Genomic DNA, 21162 nt, shown 5'->3' with positions numbered 1-21162 from the left:
CATCTATTAATGCAATGCGTATCGTGAGGTAGTTGCTGATACCCATACCTACTACCCACAACTGTTAGAGCCAAGATTAACCTGGTTAGGGCTGGTAGATCACCTAGGCTAAGTTGGTAGGATCCTGGTATGCTAGTTTGTCATTTACTAAGAAACAAAGCTTTGACTGATTTACCAGCTTGACCAACTAAGGCTAGTACTTTGGCTAATAGTTTCCAGCAAGAGGGTGATACAGCTACAAGGTTGTACAACTAATTAAAACATAACTACAAGTAACACTACACTAAGTCTAAGAATAATTGTTTGTAACGTACTAATAGAATAACTGGAGTAACTTACTGGGACACAACCTAGGAAACTAAACATCTACTGTAGATATCAAACAGTGGTGCTGGATATTGGTGTGACAAGATATAACTCTACATTGACTTGTAGTAAGTGATTGTTGGCAGCTGACAAAAAGCCAAAACACAAAATGGTCATTGTTGTTGCAACTAAAGGTTGGAACTTTTCTTGGAACAAATTGGATGGGGTTATATTAAAAAACATATCTCCTACATATTTAACATACAGATTCATATTCATTGTCTGACACATTCCCTCCGGCACAGGTCACCAGCTAGATTCAGCACGATGCAGCAAAACAAGTGAAAAAAAGTGGCACATTAATGTGCATGCTAGACTACAGAGCAACATTAGCACTTAAAAAGTGATACATTGCTTTGTTCCTTAAAAAGAAAAAGGTTTGATCCTTGAGTTTTAATATTACTCAGGAACAGTTTGAAAATGAACCGCATATCACACAAGACATGTTAAGAGTACTTATCCATATTGAATGCTGTTAACAAGTTTAGACAAACACTTAAAGGATGCAATTAGGAAGTGAACCACACATATAAGGTTGAATGAAGACTTGCACAGATCTGGATAGTGATGGTTATAGTCTTCTGAGAAAAAGTTCTGCACTGGAGTGTGTACTCACCCAGTTCTTCTTCTTCTTCTTGCTGCTGGAGTCAGGGTTGTCCATGTTGGAGCCCAGACTGGAGTGGCTAGTGGCACTGGTGATGCTTGAGACGCTGTCAGATGAGTGCTGTCTGCGCATGCGCAGGTCCGGTTGCACTCCGTGAGCAGAACCGTTATTACCTGTTAAACAGTCAGAGAAAAGGATTTTAGCTGGGATCAACTTTAGAAAAGGGAATTTGTTTCATTGAAGGAGCATTGAATTTGAGCATTCACAGGTCAAAATGCAACATCATACATAACATATACATGGTTTAAAGACCTTTTGATGCTGATTAACTAGAAAAATTATATTCACATATAGACTTTTCCATGACTTTTAAAGACTGTATTATTTTCCATTACATTTCAAGGCTGGAAATGGCAATTTTATTTATTATTTGGGCATCCTACATTAAAGAAAATGTGAAAGCCACATTTTAATACTTAACTTTGTGGTTTAGTTTAGGTAAATCTTTTCATATATTAATTCATTTAGAACTTTCTTTCTCACCTGAGCGTTCACCCTTGCAGGTGAGTTCGGGAGTGTTGATGACTCCGTTGATGGCTGCTTGAGCCACAGAGTTTTGCTTCTTTAGCAGTTTGATGGTTTTCCTCAACTCATTCAGCTCAGAGTCCTAACACACAAATACACATAATTCATCAACAATGCATTTAGACAGCAGTTGGATCATTTCCCTCTATATCTTATTGTAGAAGTGTGAGATAAATCCATTACCTTCTGCTCTGCTGTCATGGTGAGACTCTTGAGACGAATGGTCATGTTGCCCAGACTCTGCTCAAACGCTGCCACCAGGTGAGCCTGAAAATACATTTGGTGGAGAGATGGAAAAGGTGATGAGAGGACATGTGAGACAAGGAAAGAGGGTTTAATCAAGTTCATTAATGACGTCTTTTGCATGCATCATGGCTGCACTATAATACACTGTTCACATAATGTGTGGACACTATGCAGTCTGACTTTGAAGGGGATTAAATCTATTAAATCCATTCCAACACAAAAGCATCACCTTTCATGTAGTACTATTGTAATGTACAGATGAAACTATAAGCTTAAATGTACTAAATAACACTCTTTACCTTTTAAACAAACACTAAGAATTGCAATCTAAACTTTGGCCTGCTTCCCAAAAAAGCAAGCACCACCAGGAAGCTTATTTACTCTCTCTAAAGTTTCACCTTTCCCTCTAAACCTAACCTGTCCATCGGAAATAAAAATAAAAATAAAAATGATATCTCTTTACTCATTTACTCATTTTATCTCAATTATTTCAACTAGACAGAAATAGGATTAAATGGAGACTTTTGCTAAAGTTTCACCTGAGACAAATACTCAAATATGTGTCTCCTCTTGATCTTCAGAAGAGCTGTGAGACTTTACATTTGCAAGATGCCAGAGTCTTTAATCAAAAGTCAGAGATTTCATTCTGAACTTCCAGTAAATGTTTCTCAACAAATGATCTGAGCTATGTTATCCACATTCATTTAATAATACTCCTACTATATGCCATTTTTATTTTTCCTTAGGAATTGTAGGACAAACATCTGAAACAGCAGAGTTGACTAAATAAAACAACTGAAAACCTGTAACTGAAAATAAAATACCTCACATCCATGAGGGTCTTCACAACCAAGAAAGTTGTCAGAACAACTCTCAAAACCTCCAGACTTTTGATTCTGGCAGTAAGATTCATCATCTTTACACCCAAGAGAAGGATAGCGGTTCAAAGGGAGCCACATTAGAGGACTAGTCCCTTGAGAAAAAGCATTACTAGAGTGCTTCTGCTGTTCCATAGACAGCTGGGCTTTAGATGACTAAACTACAGTGTTATATTAAGCACTGAAGCTCCTCCTAGCACTGATAACTGAGACAGACAAAGCAGAGAGGCCGACTGGGACCTTGACATGTTTTACTGGTGTCTCAAGGGCCCATTGTGTTTTCATTTCTTCTTTTACTTTGTATTATGATATTTTTTACTCTGCTGTCAGTGAACTTGACTGTAAATGGAATCCAAACACTATGCACCCATAAAAGTGTGACCCATCAAAGCCAAACGATGGGCCTCATTCACTAACCGTGCATATGCACAAACTGTTTATGTTCGTGAAATCTGCATACAAAGGTTTTCACAAAGAAATCATGATTCATCAATAAACTAGCACAAAATGTATTCTTAATTTAAGAAAAAATTAAGGACCAACTGAAAACCACATACTCTCAGTAAACATACAGTAAACACAAAATGAATGAAATTATCCAAACATACAGTATACTATATAAATATATATACATGCTGGCGGCCAAAAGTTTGGAATAATGTACAGATTTTGCTCTTATGGAAAGAAATTGGTACTTTTGTTCACCAAAGTGTCATTCAACTGATCACAATGTATAGTCAGGACATTAATAACATGAAAAATTACTATTACAATTGGAAAAAAATTTCAGAACTTCTTAAACTACTTCAAAGAGTTCTCATCAAAGAATCCTCCACGTGCAGCAATGACAGCTTTGCAGATCCTTGGCATTCCAGCTGTCAGTTTGTCCAGATACTCAGGTGACATTTCACCCCACACTTCCTGTAGCACTTGCCATAGATGTGGCTGTCTTGTCGGGCACTTCTCACGCACCTTACAGTCTAGCTGATCCCACAAAAGATCAATGGGGTTAAGATCCATAACACTTTTTTCCAGTTATCTGTTGTCCAATGTCTGTGTTTCTTTGCCCACTCTAACCTTTTCTTTTTGTTGTTCTGTTTCAAAAGTGGCTTTTTCTTTGCAATTCTTCCCATAAGGCCTGCACCCCTGAGTCTTCTCTTTTTACTGTTGTACATGAAACTGGTGTTGAGCGGGTAGAATTCAATGAAGCTGTCAGCTGAGGACATGTGAGGCATCTATTTCTCAAACTAGAGACTCTGATGTACTTATCCTCTTGTTTAGTTGTACATCTGGCCTTCCACATCTCTTTCTGTCCTTGTTAGAGCCAGTTGTCCTTTGTCTTTGAAGACTGTAGTGTACACCTTTGTATGAAATCTTCAGTTTTCTGGTAATTTCAAGCATTGTATAGCCTTCATTCCTCAAAACAATGATTGACTGATGAGGTTCTAGAGAAAGCTATTTCTTTTTTGCCATTTTTGACCTAATATTGACCTTAAGACATGCCAGTCTATTGCATACTGTTGTGAATCAGGAGGACATTTTTCAAGAAAACTTTTCCTGTGCATATTAGTATGCAAAATCCACACAACTATTAGTGAATGAGGCCCAATTTCCTATATGTCCTAAATACACACAACTAATTCTTCATCTCTTTCCACTAATGGACTTACAAGATCTACAAGTTCAAGGTTTGTTACGTCAGCAGGTGTAACAAGCTTCCAGTGAAAGAAATAACAAACAATGGAACAAAAATAGAATCTTAAAAAAAAGTTTTGTTAGTAGTACCTATGTACACATTTAAAAAAGTTAGTACTTACAAGACAGGATTCCTTTGCCTTAGGCATAAAAGACATGATTTATGCATGTATTTATCTTTTGGAGGACATAAACTGCTATACTTTGTCTTATGTCATAAATCAAAAATCAAACAGAATATAGAAATATGAAATGAATGAAATATACTCAACCTATGGGGACTAATTAATTCAATACGTCATACTTAAGACTTTGGGAAATGTTACTTGAATTGGTCCTATTTTAGTGCATTTCTATCTTCAAACTGTGGAAGGCTTTATTTGGAAAATGTTAATAAAGCATTATATTGTTACATTTTGTTTTGTTTTCTTGGCTAATATGGAAATAAATGCATTTTCACAGGTAAAGTAGTATATGTGGTGTCAAATTTCAGCATTTTCAAAATTTGCGATTTATCACGATTAACAACAAAAATTATGCGATGAATCGCAATTAAAACATGTTAAGCGATTGACAGCACTAGTTTAAATACGTTGACAATGCAATGACATTAATGCATTTTTAAGTGTGGCTTAAGTATTCAAATACTTCTTGAGGCCACTGTATGCATACTGAGTGATTATTGAAAACTTTACATCAAAAACAAGAACAGGTTTTACTTTCAAGCAGTCCAGGTTTTGGTCTACATGCATAAGGACATGTTATGTGTTGGAAAAAACAAATAACACATTACAATAGCTTAAGTTCTAAAGAGGCAGCTCTTTTGTATAAAGGTAACTGCAACTGGAAACTTCAATGAGGTAATGATCGTCACTCACATTAATCAACTACACAACCCACACATGCTATTGAGAAACAGCATCATCCAGATTATGATAATGGCATTTGTATGATGCCTTAGGATGACAACTGACACTAGATATGGAATTGTGAATTTATGATCCCCAGAGAATAAAGACCCATCACCGAACAGTGTGTGATTGTGTACACCTACATTGGCACTCAGTTGGGTTGTCAGGGCGGACACCTTTTCCTGGGAGGCATCCAGCTCTCGGCGTAGTTTGCGGATCTGGAGAGAAAGAATGCAGAAGAAAAAGGGTTTAAAAGAGGGAGAAAAAAGTGCACATGAAAAGAAGACGAAAAGGAGGAAAGAACACAAGAGCTCCGGGTGTGTCCTGGAAAAGAGAACTTTGTGATTTGATATCAAAGGAGGAACACAGTTTGCAGGTGTATGTACAGAATAGGGGTTTGTAGCACAGGTGGACGTAAAAATCATAGAGACGTGCGGTGAAACAAGATCCAACTGCGAATCCGCCCACAGTTTGTGTTCACAACAGGTCAATGGTGGTGAACAAGCACTCTACAGGTGGCAGTAAGGCAGTTCACAGGTATGTACACACAATGTGGGGGGTCGCATGCTTGAATGTTTATGGTGTGTGTTTTGTTTGTGTACATGGGAAAGAAAATCGTGTTCTCACCTCTGACTGTGATTTCTCCTCCGTCTGCAAAAATTAAAAAAAGCACAGAGTTGTTATTATAGTAAAAGGCACAGTACAGCAGTCGATTTGTTAATTTCTTTGTTGAAAAATGAGCTGCTTACTCTTCCAAGGGTATACAATTAACACCAACAGACACTTGAAAATGTTATTGGCATATGAAAGTATGATAGGTCTATCCACAAAGAAGAATTACCTCTCTGATATCCATGGCTAGTCAACATATAATGTGTCCATGGACTTTTTTGGTTAACATCAAGATTTTAGGTTAAAATGTATTTTTGCTTGAGGGAACGTGTAGGTGCTGTTACTGGTCACCATTTTTTAATCACCTTTTTGCATTCACAAATTTATTTTAAATGGTCCTGAAGCATGACAAATGAATTTTTGAAAGTACAAACATTCCATGTAGTCACTCAGTTAATATGAGGTCATAAAGCTGCACAATAAGTATACAAGAAATAGCACAATGCTGTTTAAAATAGTTTTAGATGGAGTATAGCATGTCACACCTTACTAGTACACAGTGTCTAGGTAGCGGATGAACAGGAAGATGGACTCATTTGAATATTGCTGATTGTGATTTATTAAAGACAATGACATTTTGGGAAGATAGTAGCTGGACAATGGGAATTACCCAGAGGCACACATAAGTGTTACTAAAGGAATATAGCACACATGCATACATAGCAAAAAGTATCGGTAAACTATAAACTTTATACTATAAACTTAGTATTTTTTATACATTTGCTTTAGACTACAAAACCAATGCGTGTGCTTTTTGTGTAAAAACCTGCACAAACGCATGCAATGACACACAACAGGTATGCTACAACATCAGCCTATAAGGTTTTTCTTTGCTGTTGACACTTGTATGACAGTCAGACTGACAGTATAGCGGTGTGTGGATGTCACAGCAATATATCGCCCTGTACGACAAACCCTGTGGGGTCTTAAAAGAATGTCAGTACTGTGCAGAATTTTTTTTTTTTTTTCAGTCTCCACCATATGACAAAACAAAACCAAAAGGAACGTCTGAATGTTATTTCAGATCAGCATTAATAATACAGATGAAGGAGTATATAAACTCCATTTAATTAAGTTCAACAAGACGTACTAGACTCTTTAAGTCAACACAGACCATTAGTTTCCTCTTTTACTGCAAAATGAATAAGTACAAAATATGCCGTTTAAATATATAAAATGCAAGTAAATTCAGTAACAATATCCTACCGTGTGTCCCCACGAAGTCACCGCTCTCCCCATAGAGAGAGTAGCCATCATCTTGACATTAAATCTACTGTCTAGCTGTCTAAATTCTTAACTGACTACCTTCTCTGTTCGTGAAGTCAACCTTATTTGAATTTAAGACTCACTAAACATGTGCTATAGAGAAGTGTTGTTAAAACAGCTCAGCAGGTGAGTGGAGCCGCCCCTTAAGAGGTGTGGCACACTTGGATCTGTTCCTTATAATCATTGGTTGAAGTCACTTATACAGAGCCTATAATAAAGAGATTTCCAACATCTATCTATCTATCTATCTATCCATCCATCCATCCATCCATCCATCCATCCATCCATCCATCCATCCATCCATCCATCCATCCATCCATCCATCCATCAAGCTTAAAATACATTTTGGAAGGGGGGATGAGATTACCTGATTTGGCATTTTCAAAATTTTGCCCAAATACAAGAAATAAAAAAAAAAAATAAAAATAAAAAAAAAAACATTTTGAAATAGCTGTTTTGATTAAAGCATAAAGCAGGACATAAACCTTGGAAACTCACCGTTGAATAGACAGATGAGGCGCTGGAAACCAACGAGAGAGATGATCCATGAACTAAAGAGAGAAACAGAATCATTTACAGGACTGAAGACACTAAACACCAGGTAAAATAAAACAACACCCTGATCAAAAGTAAGCATATCATATAGCAGAGGTGAGCAATGTATTGTAGCACTAAAATGTACACTCTATGGAAGTTGTGGATTGTAAGGACACAAAAAAGAGTACACCCAGCAAAATTCATGAATGCTCATTTTATGGAGTACCCAAAAGCAAGAGTAACCCCTACCTAACCAGCAGAAACAAACACAGAAGACAAAAGCACTGTCTCACACACAGTGTCTATCAGCTAAAACCCCTAATTAAAACTTTCACCTGCCCAGACAAGATGTGACTCATCAGACATAATAACAGCATCAGTCGGAGACGACTCTTGTTGATCGTGACAGTGAGTACAGGGCTGTGGCTTCAAATTACATCCCACATAAATCACAGACACTAATCCAACCACAGTCCACCAACGGGCCTCATGGCACTTCCTGATGATGCCATATCAGCCCTGAGGAAAAGCCAAATGGTTGGCTGGGCATGATGTGGGTGGAGATATAAATGTGAGAATGAAAGGGCAGCAAGGCTTATGAAATATACTGAGGGCCACCCAGAAAACCAAAACAGTTTTTTTAGTGGTGAGGAAGTGATTTGTGTTGTGAGAAAGAAAGTGAGTTTAAGGAGATAAAAAAAAAAAAAGAACTGCTCAATCACTTTTCAACCCAATTTACTTATGTGATTCTGTATCTTTAAAAAGTTTTTACAAATAAGTAGCCTACTGTGGTGGTGCCATGGTACAGTAATTGTGACAGATGGTATTACCAAGATACTTTGATATACACCATTCAGCCACAACATTAAAACCACCTGCCTAATATTTTGTAGATCCCCTTCGTGCCACCAAAACAGTGGTTGTTCGAACCAGTCTGGCCAATTTCTGTTGACCTCTCTCATCAATAAGGCATTTCCATCCACAGAACTGCCCCTCACTGGATATTTTTTGTCTTTGGCACCATTCGGAGTAAATTCTAGAGACTGTTGTGCGTGAAAATCCCAGGAGATCAGCAGTTACAGAAATACTTAAACTGCTGCCACATCATTGGTTGATTAGATAATCGCATGGATGATTGTCGGTGCCAGATGGGCTGGTTTGAGTATTTCTGTAACTGCTGATCTCCTGAGATTTTCACACACAACAGTCTCTAGAATTTACTCAGAATGGTGCCAAAAACAAAAAACATCTGTGAGTGGCAGTTCTGTGGACAGAAATGCCTTGTTGATGAGAGAGGTCAACAGAGAACGGCCAGACTGGTTCAAACTGACAAAGTCTACAGTAACTCAGATAACCGCTCTGAACAATTGTGGTGAGAAGAATATCATCTCAGAATGCTATTCTGAAATGCAGGTTGGCACTGTTTTGGTTGCACGATGGGGACCTACACAATATTAGGCAGGTGGTTTTAATGTTGTGGCTGATCGGTGTATATACCATGAGCAGTGTAAAAAATAACCCACTACAAATTACTAATTACCTCTCTAATACTGTAATTAGATTACTGATTAATTAATTAATTGAAAATGGAATCAAATTACTATTTACTTTCCAAAACACTTTTCACAGAAACGTTTTTTTTTCCCGCTCAACAAATGTCTAATTTCTATTTTTCCTCCTTGTTCATTGTCTCAGGCAAGTCATTCACATCTCTCCCTTACAATGACTCTTAAGGGGGCACACACCCTTTATATTATTTTATAAATACTGTATGTGTAACCCAACTAGTGCCCTTAAAAGTAATTAACTTCACTGAAGGTCAGTAACTGTAATACCATTGCACAAAACACATTTAAATTGTGCTTTACACTACTTTTTGACTAAAAAAGTAATTAGATTACAGCAATTAATTAATTTGTAATAAGATAACACCCAACACTGACCATGAGGCTGAATGATTACCATTGTCATGCACCATGATATTTACATGGCACTTTAAGGTACCATAGAACTACCAAGGTTCTTGTCCAAAAATGTTACCATGATACCATGTCCAACAAAATATGATAGTAACTTGGTACTTTTTGGTACTTTTTTTGTTAGTGGGGTAGGTGGAAATGATTTTGGACAAATTAAAAAAGGATGGATAAAAAATATATATATATCTCTGCTAACACATGCTGTCACATTACTAGTGCAACATTCATCAGCAGTTTGTCAGAAATGGAGATATGTAGGGACGGTGTGTCTTTGTCTGCGAGGAGATTAGATAGATAGATAGATAGATAGATAGATCAAGACTCGTCTTAAACCTGTTCCCATAGTGCCTCAGGGACTTATACTGTATACATCTCTCATGTTTCAGAGTCACTGAGTTCAGTCCCCTATCAATGGCACACATCAGTTTTTTATTTAATAAGAAAACATAAATGGCTTTAAACCTGTATTTTGTTGCAGATGTCACAAAAGGCACAGTGGGTAATATTGGGTTACTTTGCCTTGAGTGTCATCTTTTCAGTTTTCCACAGGGACCAATTTATGGCTTAACTGTCTCTGGCTGCTTTGTCAAAGAAGAGATTCACAACAGGTGAATGGGTGAATGGGTGGTCCGGGCTCAGTGGAAAAGACGGGAATTACTTAAAGCTTTATGTAGGGTAGAGTATTTCTCTGTTACATTTTATGTACACAATGACAACTCTGTACTCCACAAGAGCTGATGGCTGCCATTGCATCAATGGTGAAGAGGAGAATAGTGAGTGTTGATTTAGTGGATTGGGTGAATAGAGTTAAGAAAAACAATGTTTCAGCACAGAGTTCAATCTGTCTTCTTTCATCTTTAGGAGCTACAATGACACCATGTGTTAAACTTGAGACTTTAAGAGCAAAGTGGAACATACAGGTGAGCTCAAAGATATGTTGTTTACTTGCTACTATACATTCTGTAGGATATTAAGTGGGCATTGAAAATGGATGGATGGATAGTTCATCATGTTACAGAACAAAATAAACACTGAGATTTTTTCCATTTGTCTGACAAACTGTATCATTCCTGGACACATACACCTACATCAATTTTTGTTTAGCTCTTAAACTGCTGTACACCCTGACTCTGGGAAATTGTGTAAAGCCTACCACATCAAAAGTGTAGCTTGCCATTTTCAAAAGACTCTGAAAATGTTTGTGTGCGACATGCATCAGATGGTCCATGAATGGTTTGTGGATGATCTGAGACTATTCATCAACTGATTCATCCATTCATCTATCCTTCTAACCTTCCTCAAACCCATCCCTGAAGGATCCCGACCGGCTCATGGTCCGGGTCTTTTCGTCCAGTGACATGCAGGAGTTGCGCAAGCGGGAGTCACTGTGGGTTTCCAGCGGATTGTCCTGATTGGTCAGGCTGCTGTTGCGCAGACTTGCCAGGTTTATTTGAGCACCTGTGGTGGGACTGCCTGTAAATAAAACAGAATACAAATAAGAATACAATTAACAGTATGCTATAAGACAAATAAAAAATTGTCAACATTACAAATTCACTTCATTCGTTGTCTGCTGCTTATTCTATAGTGTCTCTGCTGCCGTGCACACAATTTGGGATTGTCTGAAGGGCTACTTTGGGATGCACTTGAAACAAGTAGACTGTTAATTTCTTCAGTTGTATATGAATAAATAAGTCATATAAGCATTCAATCCATTTATACAGTAAGTCCAGTTATAAGCAAATTAACTCTTTGATATTACTTGTGATATACAGTACTGACACTGAACTAACAGAAATATACAGTGTAGTTCAGAAATAATACGTAGATAGATAGGTAATTGTTAATTTTAGCAGACTTTGGACAGTTTTTTTTTTTATTTCAGGTCTTAAATATTCACCGTATATCTATACCAGTACCTATAACATGTATTCAAATATGCACTTTACCAAGTTGTGCGAAGTTAAAACGTGTCCCGCAGGGTGACGTCAGACTGGAACCAGTGGAGAAGGGAGAGTTACTGGCCGAATCTTGCAATCCGCCTGCCGAATGTGAGCGCAGCCAATCACGTGCCTCCTCCTGACGGAGCTGAGGTGAGGGCCCGTACCTGCAACAAGATCACAAACACAAAAAAAGTGATATTGCATTTCATAAATTAAATAAAACAAAGAAATAATTGCATTTTATAAATTGAATCAAACAAAACAATTCCATGATTAAATTATATGATTAAAATAAAATCTATCTATCTATCTATCTATCTATCTAGTACACTGTACCACTTTTTACATTTTACATGATCTATTACTGTATTTCTATATTTGGCTTTCTCAAACATTTCCTACATAAAACATGACAATGTGACAAATTCTGAAAATGTCTCAAATGTGACAAATTCTTCACCATTAAAATAACCTGCAATTTTGCTGGCAGCTCAAAAAAGCTCCCAAATCTCAGATAGATAAAGTAACTAAAACTGTGATAAATAAAATAAAAAAATAAAAATACACAAAGCAGCAAATTTGGATTACATACTCCATAATGTGCTACAAACTCTGCATGAAAAGTGACAAGTGCCATGCGTCCACGAGTGCAACAGAAAACAGTGCTCAAAATGAAAACTGTAGCCACATATGTGCACACACTGTAGTTTAAAGCATGGAATGCATGTGCACAGAGAGACAGAGAGATACAGGAGATAGAAAGAGTGCAAGTGTAGTTCATTGCAGTGAACAGTATGTGTGTATTCCCACAATGCACCTGTACTTGAGCCCCGTCTTGGGCAGAGTGTTTCTATTGCTGCCTGAATCGCTGAGAGATGGATGAAAAGTAACAGCGAGGGAGGAGAGGAACGTGTAGAACTTACTCAGTTGTGAGTGCTTGGTTTTTCAGACACTTAATCCAATTAAACCGCTCTATCTAAGGTGATTATCCTTTAATCTATCCTGTGATTGGTCTGCATGACTGTGCTGTCACATTAATCATAAGACATCTTTTTGTACACAGACCATGTATGAAATCAGAACTCTGGCTTTGATCCATTAAGGAAGGATGGATTTAACCACTAGGGGTTGCTAGAGTAACAAGTGCCAGGCCTTTACAACAAAAAAGACCCCATGAAATGGCTGGACAAGTGCAGTTTGCTTTACTCTGTTGATGCATTTCCTATTGTAACAGAAAACTGGGATCAAATATATCCTAAATTGTATATATATATAAAAATTGATCAAATAGTCTCAAATTGCTAATAGCAAAACTTCACTTAAAGGGATTGTTTGCCCAAAATGTAAATTCTCTCATCGTTTACTTACCCCCATGCCATCCCAGATGTGTATGACTTTCTTTCTTCTGCCGAACACAAATGAAGATTTTTAGAAGAATATCTCAGCTCTGTAGGTCCATACAGTGCAAGTCAACAGGGTCCAAAACTTTGAAGCTCATAAAGCAAAAAAGTTATCATAAAAGTAATCCATGTGACACCAGTGGTTAAATCCATGTCTTCAGGAGTAATATGATAGGTGTGGGTGAGAAACAGATCAATGTTTAAGTCATTTTTTACTATAAATCTCCACTTTCACTTTCACATTCTTCTTTTGTTTTTTGGTGATTCATATTCTTCATGCATATCGCCACCTACTGGGCAGGAAGGAGAATTTATAGAAAAAAAGGACTTAAATATTGTTCTGTTTCTCTCCCACACCTATCTTATAGCTTCTGAAAACATGGATTTAACCACTGGAGTCTTATGGACTACTTTTATGTTGCTTTTATGTGCTTAGTGGAACTTCAAAGTTTTGGACCCTGTTGACTTGAATTGTATGGACCTACAGAACTGAAATATTCTTCTAAAAATCTTCATTTGTGTTCTGCAGAAGAAAGAAAGTCATACACATCTGGGATGGCATGAGGGTGAGAAAATGATGGGAGAACTTTCCTTTTTGGGTGAACTATTCCTTTAAGAGATTTAACTTTGGATAAAAGCAATGAAGACACTTTCGACATGAATTGTTGGTTGTGAAAAGACATGAAGTTCAACTGAAGATTGCCAGTCAGAGGCAGGTGGTATTTATAATTTAAGGTGAGTTGACATTGTAGAGGTGAGTTAATGTCCATTATAGATGGACTAAAGATTGTAAATTTGAAATGTGTGTATATCTCCTAAAAGTCTGCTTTGTCATCTTTTAGGAGTAAGCTAGCATACAGACGGCATCAAAGCTGACAGAAATAGACTAAATGCTACAAAACTCCAATTTTTATTTCATGGGGTCTTTAAAACTATACACTTGCGCAAATAAAACACAAACACTCAAAGCTATGTCAGTCTTGAAAAGCAGCAGAGGCAGACTCAAAAGCTATCAGATGCTTTACCTGTCTTGCTTCCGTGGCAATGTGTTACGGCTAAATTTAGGACTCGCAGAGGGAGAAGAGAGGGGACTAAGGGAACATGAGAGAGGAGAGGGGTTGAAAGAAAAGAGAGCATTGGAGAAGAAATGGAAATATTATTATTACAATTGTAAAATCCAGAGAGAGCCCAAAAGTCTTCCATACCAGCCAACAATTACACAAGTACCACATCAAGTAAGTTATTCTGAGGACTGTACTAGAGTGATGCTTGCTTAATTGTAAAGTCTATCCAAAAGTCCCTGAGGTGTTTTAACAAACACCAACTGACTTAGTACAAGCTGAATCAGATTTCTCAATCAGAATCTGAATCAGAATCAGAATCAGAATACTGATAGTACTTTAACCCTACTTAAATTGCTCTTTACTGTAATCTTTCCCGGACTCACCTCTCTGACATGCCCGTCTTAGCACTCCCCGTTCTTATCAGTGGTGTGTGGGCCTCGTCACGATGATGCCCGCTGCCTACCGACATATCAATGGACTCGCTGCTGGTATGCATGCTACTGACGGAGGGGTATCCTAGGGCAGAAGAGCTGCTGATGGTAGTCCCCCAGGTCCCAGTGCCCGTAGAGTACACTGAACCAGGGCTTGAAGCTTGTTCACTGCCACCTATGCTGGCTCCACGACCCCCGTACAGGGGACTGCTGGCGCCACTGCCTGGTATCGTGGAGGGGGTGTCCAAGGGCCCACCAGAGGACTGGGTGTGACCCAGGGTAGCGTGGGGGTTGGAGATGACCACTGAGTTTTTCATGCTTTCTGTAGTGGTGACTGGAGCTTGCTTGGCAGCCTTGCCTCCAAAAAGTCTGAAAGACAAAAAGTATATGAGAATAGCCAGCATTCATTAAATTAGAAAGCAATAGCAAAACAGATAATGTAAAGTCATTCATATGTAGTTAGAGTAAAGACTACATGTAGTCAGTCATGTGTTCTTTTAAAAAAAAGAGAGAGAATGAGGGTCCTCAAAGTAAGGTACAAATGGAGGTTCTTAAAGTATAGTAAAAAAGGTAAAATGCAAGTAAAATGCAAGTGGATGGTGACTAGAACTTTGAATCTTCAAAAATCACATAAAGCCACCATAAAAGTTCATCCATATGACTCCAGTGGTTAAATCTATATCTTCTGAAGCAATATGATAGGTGTGGGTGAGAAACACATCAATGTTTAAGTCCTTTTTTAGTGCAGATTTATAGAAAAAAAGGATTTAAATATTGATCTGTTTCTCACCCACTCCTATCATATCGCTTCAGAAGACATGGATTTAACCACTGGAGTCTTATGGATTACTTTTATGCTGCCTTTCTCTACTTTATGGAGCTTCAAAGTTCTGGTATAGATTTATAAATATATAGATTTATATATTTGTAAACTAGAAAATACTTAAATAAATATTATCGTTACTTTTACTGTGTACCTTTCAACCCTTAAAGCCAAATAGAAACAAATGTGGCAATCCATGAAAATTGTGGTGAAAGATCAAAAGTGCTTTTGTCATAAATAACATGAACAACTTGTGGAAATATGAGCCACCCTGGAGAGTCGTGATCCATAACTATAATAAAACGGGTTATGTAAACAGCTTTAGAAAGAGCCTAATCAGTGAGCCTGAGGAGGTTACAAAAACTCATTCCTTCTTTCACTTGTTTAGTTGAGAGGGACTCTGCAAGATTAATGGAGTCATTAATTGAGGAAGTGTCCATGGAAACACTGATTTATGAAAGTATGAGATTCATTGTGCGGTTTAAGATATTAAATCTCCTTCAGTGTAATTCGGACACATAGAGTATAAGCAAACAGAACTGTAACACTTAGAATCTGTTCAGACAAGCATCAAATCTGATTTATTTTTTTATTTTTTTTGGCTTATCTGACTCAAATCTGATTAGTTGTTTTTAGACTTTTAGGAGTTTCCTTTTCTCATAATTTGAGATGCAACTTGCCTATAACATCACAAACAAAGCATAGCTGTGTCTTAAAGGAACGTTCCCGGTTCGATACAAGAGAAAATAGATAAGCCATAACATAATATGGATTAGAAAAAAATAATAATAATATTTATAATATTCCTTGATTTCACAAATTTTCACTCACATGTGGCATACACTGTGTAATAAATGAGCGAACATGTAATTAGTTTCAGACTCAGCATACAGTGTGCATGCATGAATGTGTAAATACAGTAATTTATCTAAAACTGATGTTGTCTGATAACTTTAACACTGTGGTTAACCATTTCACAACAACACTGTCTGAACAAATAGATCTGATTTCATTACATGCCAAATAAGGGTACAATACAGACAGATCGGATAAAAAAAAAATAAAAAAATCGGAATTGGAAATGCTTGTTTGGGTGTGTACCTTCGCAATGTTGGTGACGACACCTCTGCATACTTGCTTCCCTGTCTCGCTGTCTGTGGAATAGTTGCCGCTCCTCCACCTGAAACAATCGAACTGACTCTCAGGTTGTCCACTTCAGAGACCACGCCCTTTTCCTTGTCCGTCTGATTGGCTTGGACTGCATGCCCGTTGGTTTTAGGGGCGGAGTCTCTTGGCTTATTGGCAGTGAGGGCGACTGTTCGAGCGCTCAGGCTTGACTCGATGCTGCTCGTAGATGACCGATTTCCATTACGGGCCGCAGCTCCGGAGCGGGAGGGACGAGGTAGACTGCGATACTGCAGTGTGGAGCGAGAATTGGGGGACAGGTAGCCATCCTCCTGAGGGGGCAACAAACCATCCACAGCCCCCTTTAATGACCCTCTTCCCCCCACAAGCAGGGCGGAGGACTTGGGAATCTTGCCCAAGGTGGCAGAACCGCTAGTTATGGTGGCGCCACTCGCTGTCACCAGAGTGATGCTAGAGGTGGCTACTATAGTAGCAGGTCCGTGGACACTGTTGGGCTTCTTAAAACCAAATGTACTGGTAGGGACTCTCCCTGCGGGTATTTTTTTGGCTTCATCTCCACTACTACGACCGGCTTCAGAGGAGGAATGCTGGATGACATTGGAACAAGGAGACATACGGCCTTTTTCAGAGACCTTTGCATCATCTGTTTTACCTATTGGACAGAAGAACATCATGGCAGGGATTTTCGATATTGTGTAAAACTTGCAGATAAAGTCTGCTCTCTGGGTGGGATTACGGGTGGGATTTCAAACTTTCTTGAACTCTTGAAGTTTCTTTCCAAAAAAAGTATTGATGTCTAGTTATGAACAGGACCACACAAAACGTAGGGCACAGATTTCCACAGAATTGGATGCTGGTCATTCATAATATTATACACACACCCTTGCCCTTTGCGTGCTTGTTTGTTCAACATTTTGGTTAACCTATTCATGCTCTTATCTACCATTAAGATTATAGTACTCTCTGCTCTGTTTAACTGAATTTACCATGTAATAACCAACCATTCTACAGAATTCTGCCGATTTTCTCCCAAAATCAATGCAGAAAAAGCAGAAAAACTCCTAGTTATGAAGGCTGAAAACATTTAGGTCTGCTCAGTGAAAGAGAACACCTACCCATCCCTTGTGTCTTAATCATGGCGGTTCCTGTGGTCATGGTTGTGCTTTTCGTCCGCGGTGTGGTCACGCCCACCTGCGCGTTCATGCCCATCCTCCAGGAGCCGGTCTGAGTGATGGGTGCAGTTTTCCTCCCTGAGCTGCTCTTATCTGATTCCTCCGATACATCCGAAGGGTTCCTCCGCCATTTTAGACCCCCTTCCATTTTAACCCCGCAGTCAAAGCCCGCATCTGACTTTTTTACCTCGTCACCGGACCAGCCAGGGATGTGTTCTGCTGCTGAGTGCTTCTCGGCATCTGTCTGAGGCTACAAAAAAATAAAAATGTCTGTTTTAAATAGGCAATATTAAGTACCAACATTAGGAAATGAGGCTGGCTTTATATATATATATATATATATATATAAAAAATGTTATGTTGCAATAAGAGTGCGCAGCCCGGCTTCAGATAAAATTAAACAGCACGACACATCTCGTGTGAGAGTACATGATTTTAAGCAGAAGAAGTCCAGAAAAAGGGAAACCGAAGCCTGAGACAAACCTATTTGTTTAAAGCTGCTTATAGCTTTATTTGTTCCACTGTTTTATTGTAATTACTCTGAATGGAATGTCAATTACTTTGGTTCAAATATTTTCGGAAGTTTCTATGGGATCAATAGCACCTATTTAGCACTTAATGAAGGTCTTAGGAGGGAAATGCAAGTAGGTATAGCTGCAGGCCGGAGATCTCCAAATGGGGGCGGAATCTCCCAAAGAGGGCAGAGTTACTCCAGAATGGGGCAGGGTTACTCCAAAAGGGGGTCGGGCCAACTCCAAAAGTGGTGACACCTCCACACACAGTTAGAGTTAGGGAACTTGTTAGGTTAGGGGCTCGCTATACTTTTGCTGGTGATTTGAAGCTCCCGGTCCGTTTTGGAGCTTTGCCTGCAGCTATATGATTCTCAGGAAATGTGAGAGTTGGGTTCAAGTAAACAGACAGAGACGGGGGTTCAAGGAGTAGAGCAAAGGGGGTGGACAGACTGTAAAGTGGATCTCTTTGTGTATAAACCGTAGCTGAGCATAAAAAACTAAATGGCACTTAACGAAAACAATTCCTCCTCCTCTTCAAAGACCCCAAATGAAGAGTTGCGTCTAATGGACCAGCAGCGCTCCATAGTTTTATGGTATCTATATAAAATTATAAAACCTATAAAATTATGTGGTGTGCACATTGACTTTATTACTGTAAAATGCACACCCACAAGCCTGTTCTGTGGTTCAGTAATTCTATTATAGACAGCAGGGAAAAACAATGCAAAATGCAAATAGTGAAATACAACTTAATAATTGTGCATAGTTAAGATTACAAAATAAATACATGAATCAAGCTTATAAGGGAGATGAAATGCTTTGAATACATTTAGTTGTTGACATTAAAGACTGCATCCAGTCAAACTCTATGGAATTATGGTGCAAATTCAGCTGTTACTTAGTAGAAGCTAGCCAAATTAGGCAGATGCCAACACAATCAGGTTGCGTGACCTGCCCTCATCATTGAAAACCATACACGAAACTATGCAACATAGAGAAAATTTGACCCAGGATACAATATGAGTTCACTTGCAAAGAGGAAAAATGTGTGTTTTGCACTGTGAATTACTCGCTGCCAAATGCATTCAATTTTGCACTATAAAAATGTCGGTACTGTGTTGGATCACCACTTGGCATCTAATGTAAAATCTGGTTCCTGAAGAAAAACAAGTTGAGATCCATAGCTCTAGATAATGTCACTGTTATTTCACAGTGCCTGGGATGGGATATAAAATACGAGATATAAAAAGGTAGTAACCCAAGATTCAAGCTCTTACACTGAATGCCTCCACTACTGGCTTCATTAGCAAACAAACATTTAACCTATAACCTCTCCATTTTCTAGAATCTAAACTTGATTTATATCATCATTTTGGAAATGAATTTTTGATTTGATCTCTATTTGGGTTGATGTTTCTATGTTCAGATGGGTATGTAATACGACTGAACAAGCAGACATCAAGGTATGAAAGCCAGTGTAAATGACAAACACAAGCCTTATAGAACCAGTAGAGCAAAATTAGGTTCAGCTATGACAGAAACAACAGTTTAAAAGGTTATGCAAGATTCCTACAAACTAGTCTCATACTGTAGAATGAATGTTACTATAACTATATTTTCGTAAATTGAGTTTTATGTGCTGTGTTCTAAGTTTCGCCGCAATTTCCTGGTGAAATTAACACTAGATGCGCTACAACAACTGTGCATTTTATTGCTTCAGAAAATGAGCTTTTCATGTCGCATTTGCATTTAGGACACTATCAGTTAGGTTTAGGTGTTGGCTTAGGGTAAGGATGTCTGTTTTGTTTAACTCTCATTTGCTTTTAAAACACTATCGGTTAGGGTTAGGTTAAAGTTTTAGGTGTGGGAGGTACGTTTTACTGATTAAAACCTCCTCCTGAAAACCTTGGCTGATTACGACACCATTTCACTCATTTTTGGCACCCTCTGCTGCACATTTCACTGGGAAACTGTGTAAACACATAATTTTTGTTTTGCAAAAATGTTGCAATGGTCAAGTAATCTTCATAAGATCAGGCTAGACTTTTATGAAGATTAACAGATAATTCAGCTGACAAAGTTAGGAGTTTCACACATAGGTTTCATAAATGTGTTAATGTGTGTATGTGAATGGGTCCTCACCTGTCCATTCAGGGCCTTACGGGATGCAGCGGGAGTGTTGGTGTAAGAACTGATGGATGAGCTGGTGTTGATGTCGTCAGTATCAATGGCATCACTGATTCCACTGCTGACTGAACTACTGTCATCCCAACTGACAATGAGAGTGAGAGAGAGAGAGAGAGAGAGAGAGAGAGAGAGACAATACGATACTTTTAAAGCTACATTAGACGTTATGGAACTTATTTCAAGTTCATCATGAAACAGAACTTATGTAGAAACACTACCAGCTTTGGCCTTAAATAAAAGAGGATTAGTAGTGACTTTTTTTTATTTTTTATCCCATTTTCTCCCCAATTTGGAATGCCCAATTCCCACTGCTTAGTAGGTCCTCATGGTGGCAGGTTTACTCACCTCAATCCGGGTGGCGGAGGACAAGTCTCATTTGCCTCCACTTCTGAGACCGTCAATCCATGCATCTTATCACATGGCTTGTTGTGAATGACACCACGGAGAATCCACATGTGGAGGCTCATGCTACTCTCCGCGATCCACGCACAAATTACCATGTGCCCCATTGAGAGCGAGAACCACTAATCGCGACCACCAGCAGGTTACCCCATGTGACTCTACCCTCCCTAGCAACTGGGCCAATTTGGTTGCTTAGGAGACCTGGCTGGAGTCACTCAGCACACCCTGGATTCGAACTTGCGACTCCAGGGGAGGTAGTCTGTGTCAACACTCGCTGAGCTATCCAGGCCCCAGTAGTGACTTTTAAACTATAGCAGAGCTATATGAAGCACACACTTAGTGC

The 21162-nt window shown here is 38.6% G+C and overlaps 1 protein-coding gene across 1 annotated transcript in view; it reads right to left on the bottom strand.

Moving 5' to 3' along the window:
* LOC127444711 (neuron navigator 2-like) overlaps positions 1-21162 on the bottom strand; it is a 150070-nt gene that overhangs the window by 18815 nt on the left and 110093 nt on the right. The window contains exons 12-24 of the mRNA XM_051704262.1: positions 20373-20502; positions 17662-17968; positions 16502-17198; positions 14530-14946; positions 14108-14173; positions 11689-11846; positions 11033-11212; positions 7722-7774; positions 5913-5936; positions 5429-5503; positions 1739-1822; positions 1514-1637; positions 983-1143 (exon numbers count right to left, since the gene is read on the bottom strand). Coding sequence (XP_051560222.1) covers positions 983-1143; positions 1514-1637; positions 1739-1822; positions 5429-5503; positions 5913-5936; positions 7722-7774; positions 11033-11212; positions 11689-11846; positions 14108-14173; positions 14530-14946; positions 16502-17198; positions 17662-17968; positions 20373-20502 — 2476 coding nt within the window. The remainder of the gene's footprint in view (positions 1-982; positions 1144-1513; positions 1638-1738; positions 1823-5428; positions 5504-5912; positions 5937-7721; positions 7775-11032; positions 11213-11688; positions 11847-14107; positions 14174-14529; positions 14947-16501; positions 17199-17661; positions 17969-20372; positions 20503-21162) is intronic.

Source organism: Myxocyprinus asiaticus, chromosome 1 (assembly GCF_019703515.2).
Source record: "Myxocyprinus asiaticus isolate MX2 ecotype Aquarium Trade chromosome 1, UBuf_Myxa_2, whole genome shotgun sequence".
NCBI lineage: Eukaryota > Metazoa > Chordata > Actinopteri > Cypriniformes > Catostomidae > Myxocyprinus > Myxocyprinus asiaticus.
Note: the sequence above shows the minus strand (reverse complement) of the source record. Positions and strands in the feature narration are given on the sequence as shown.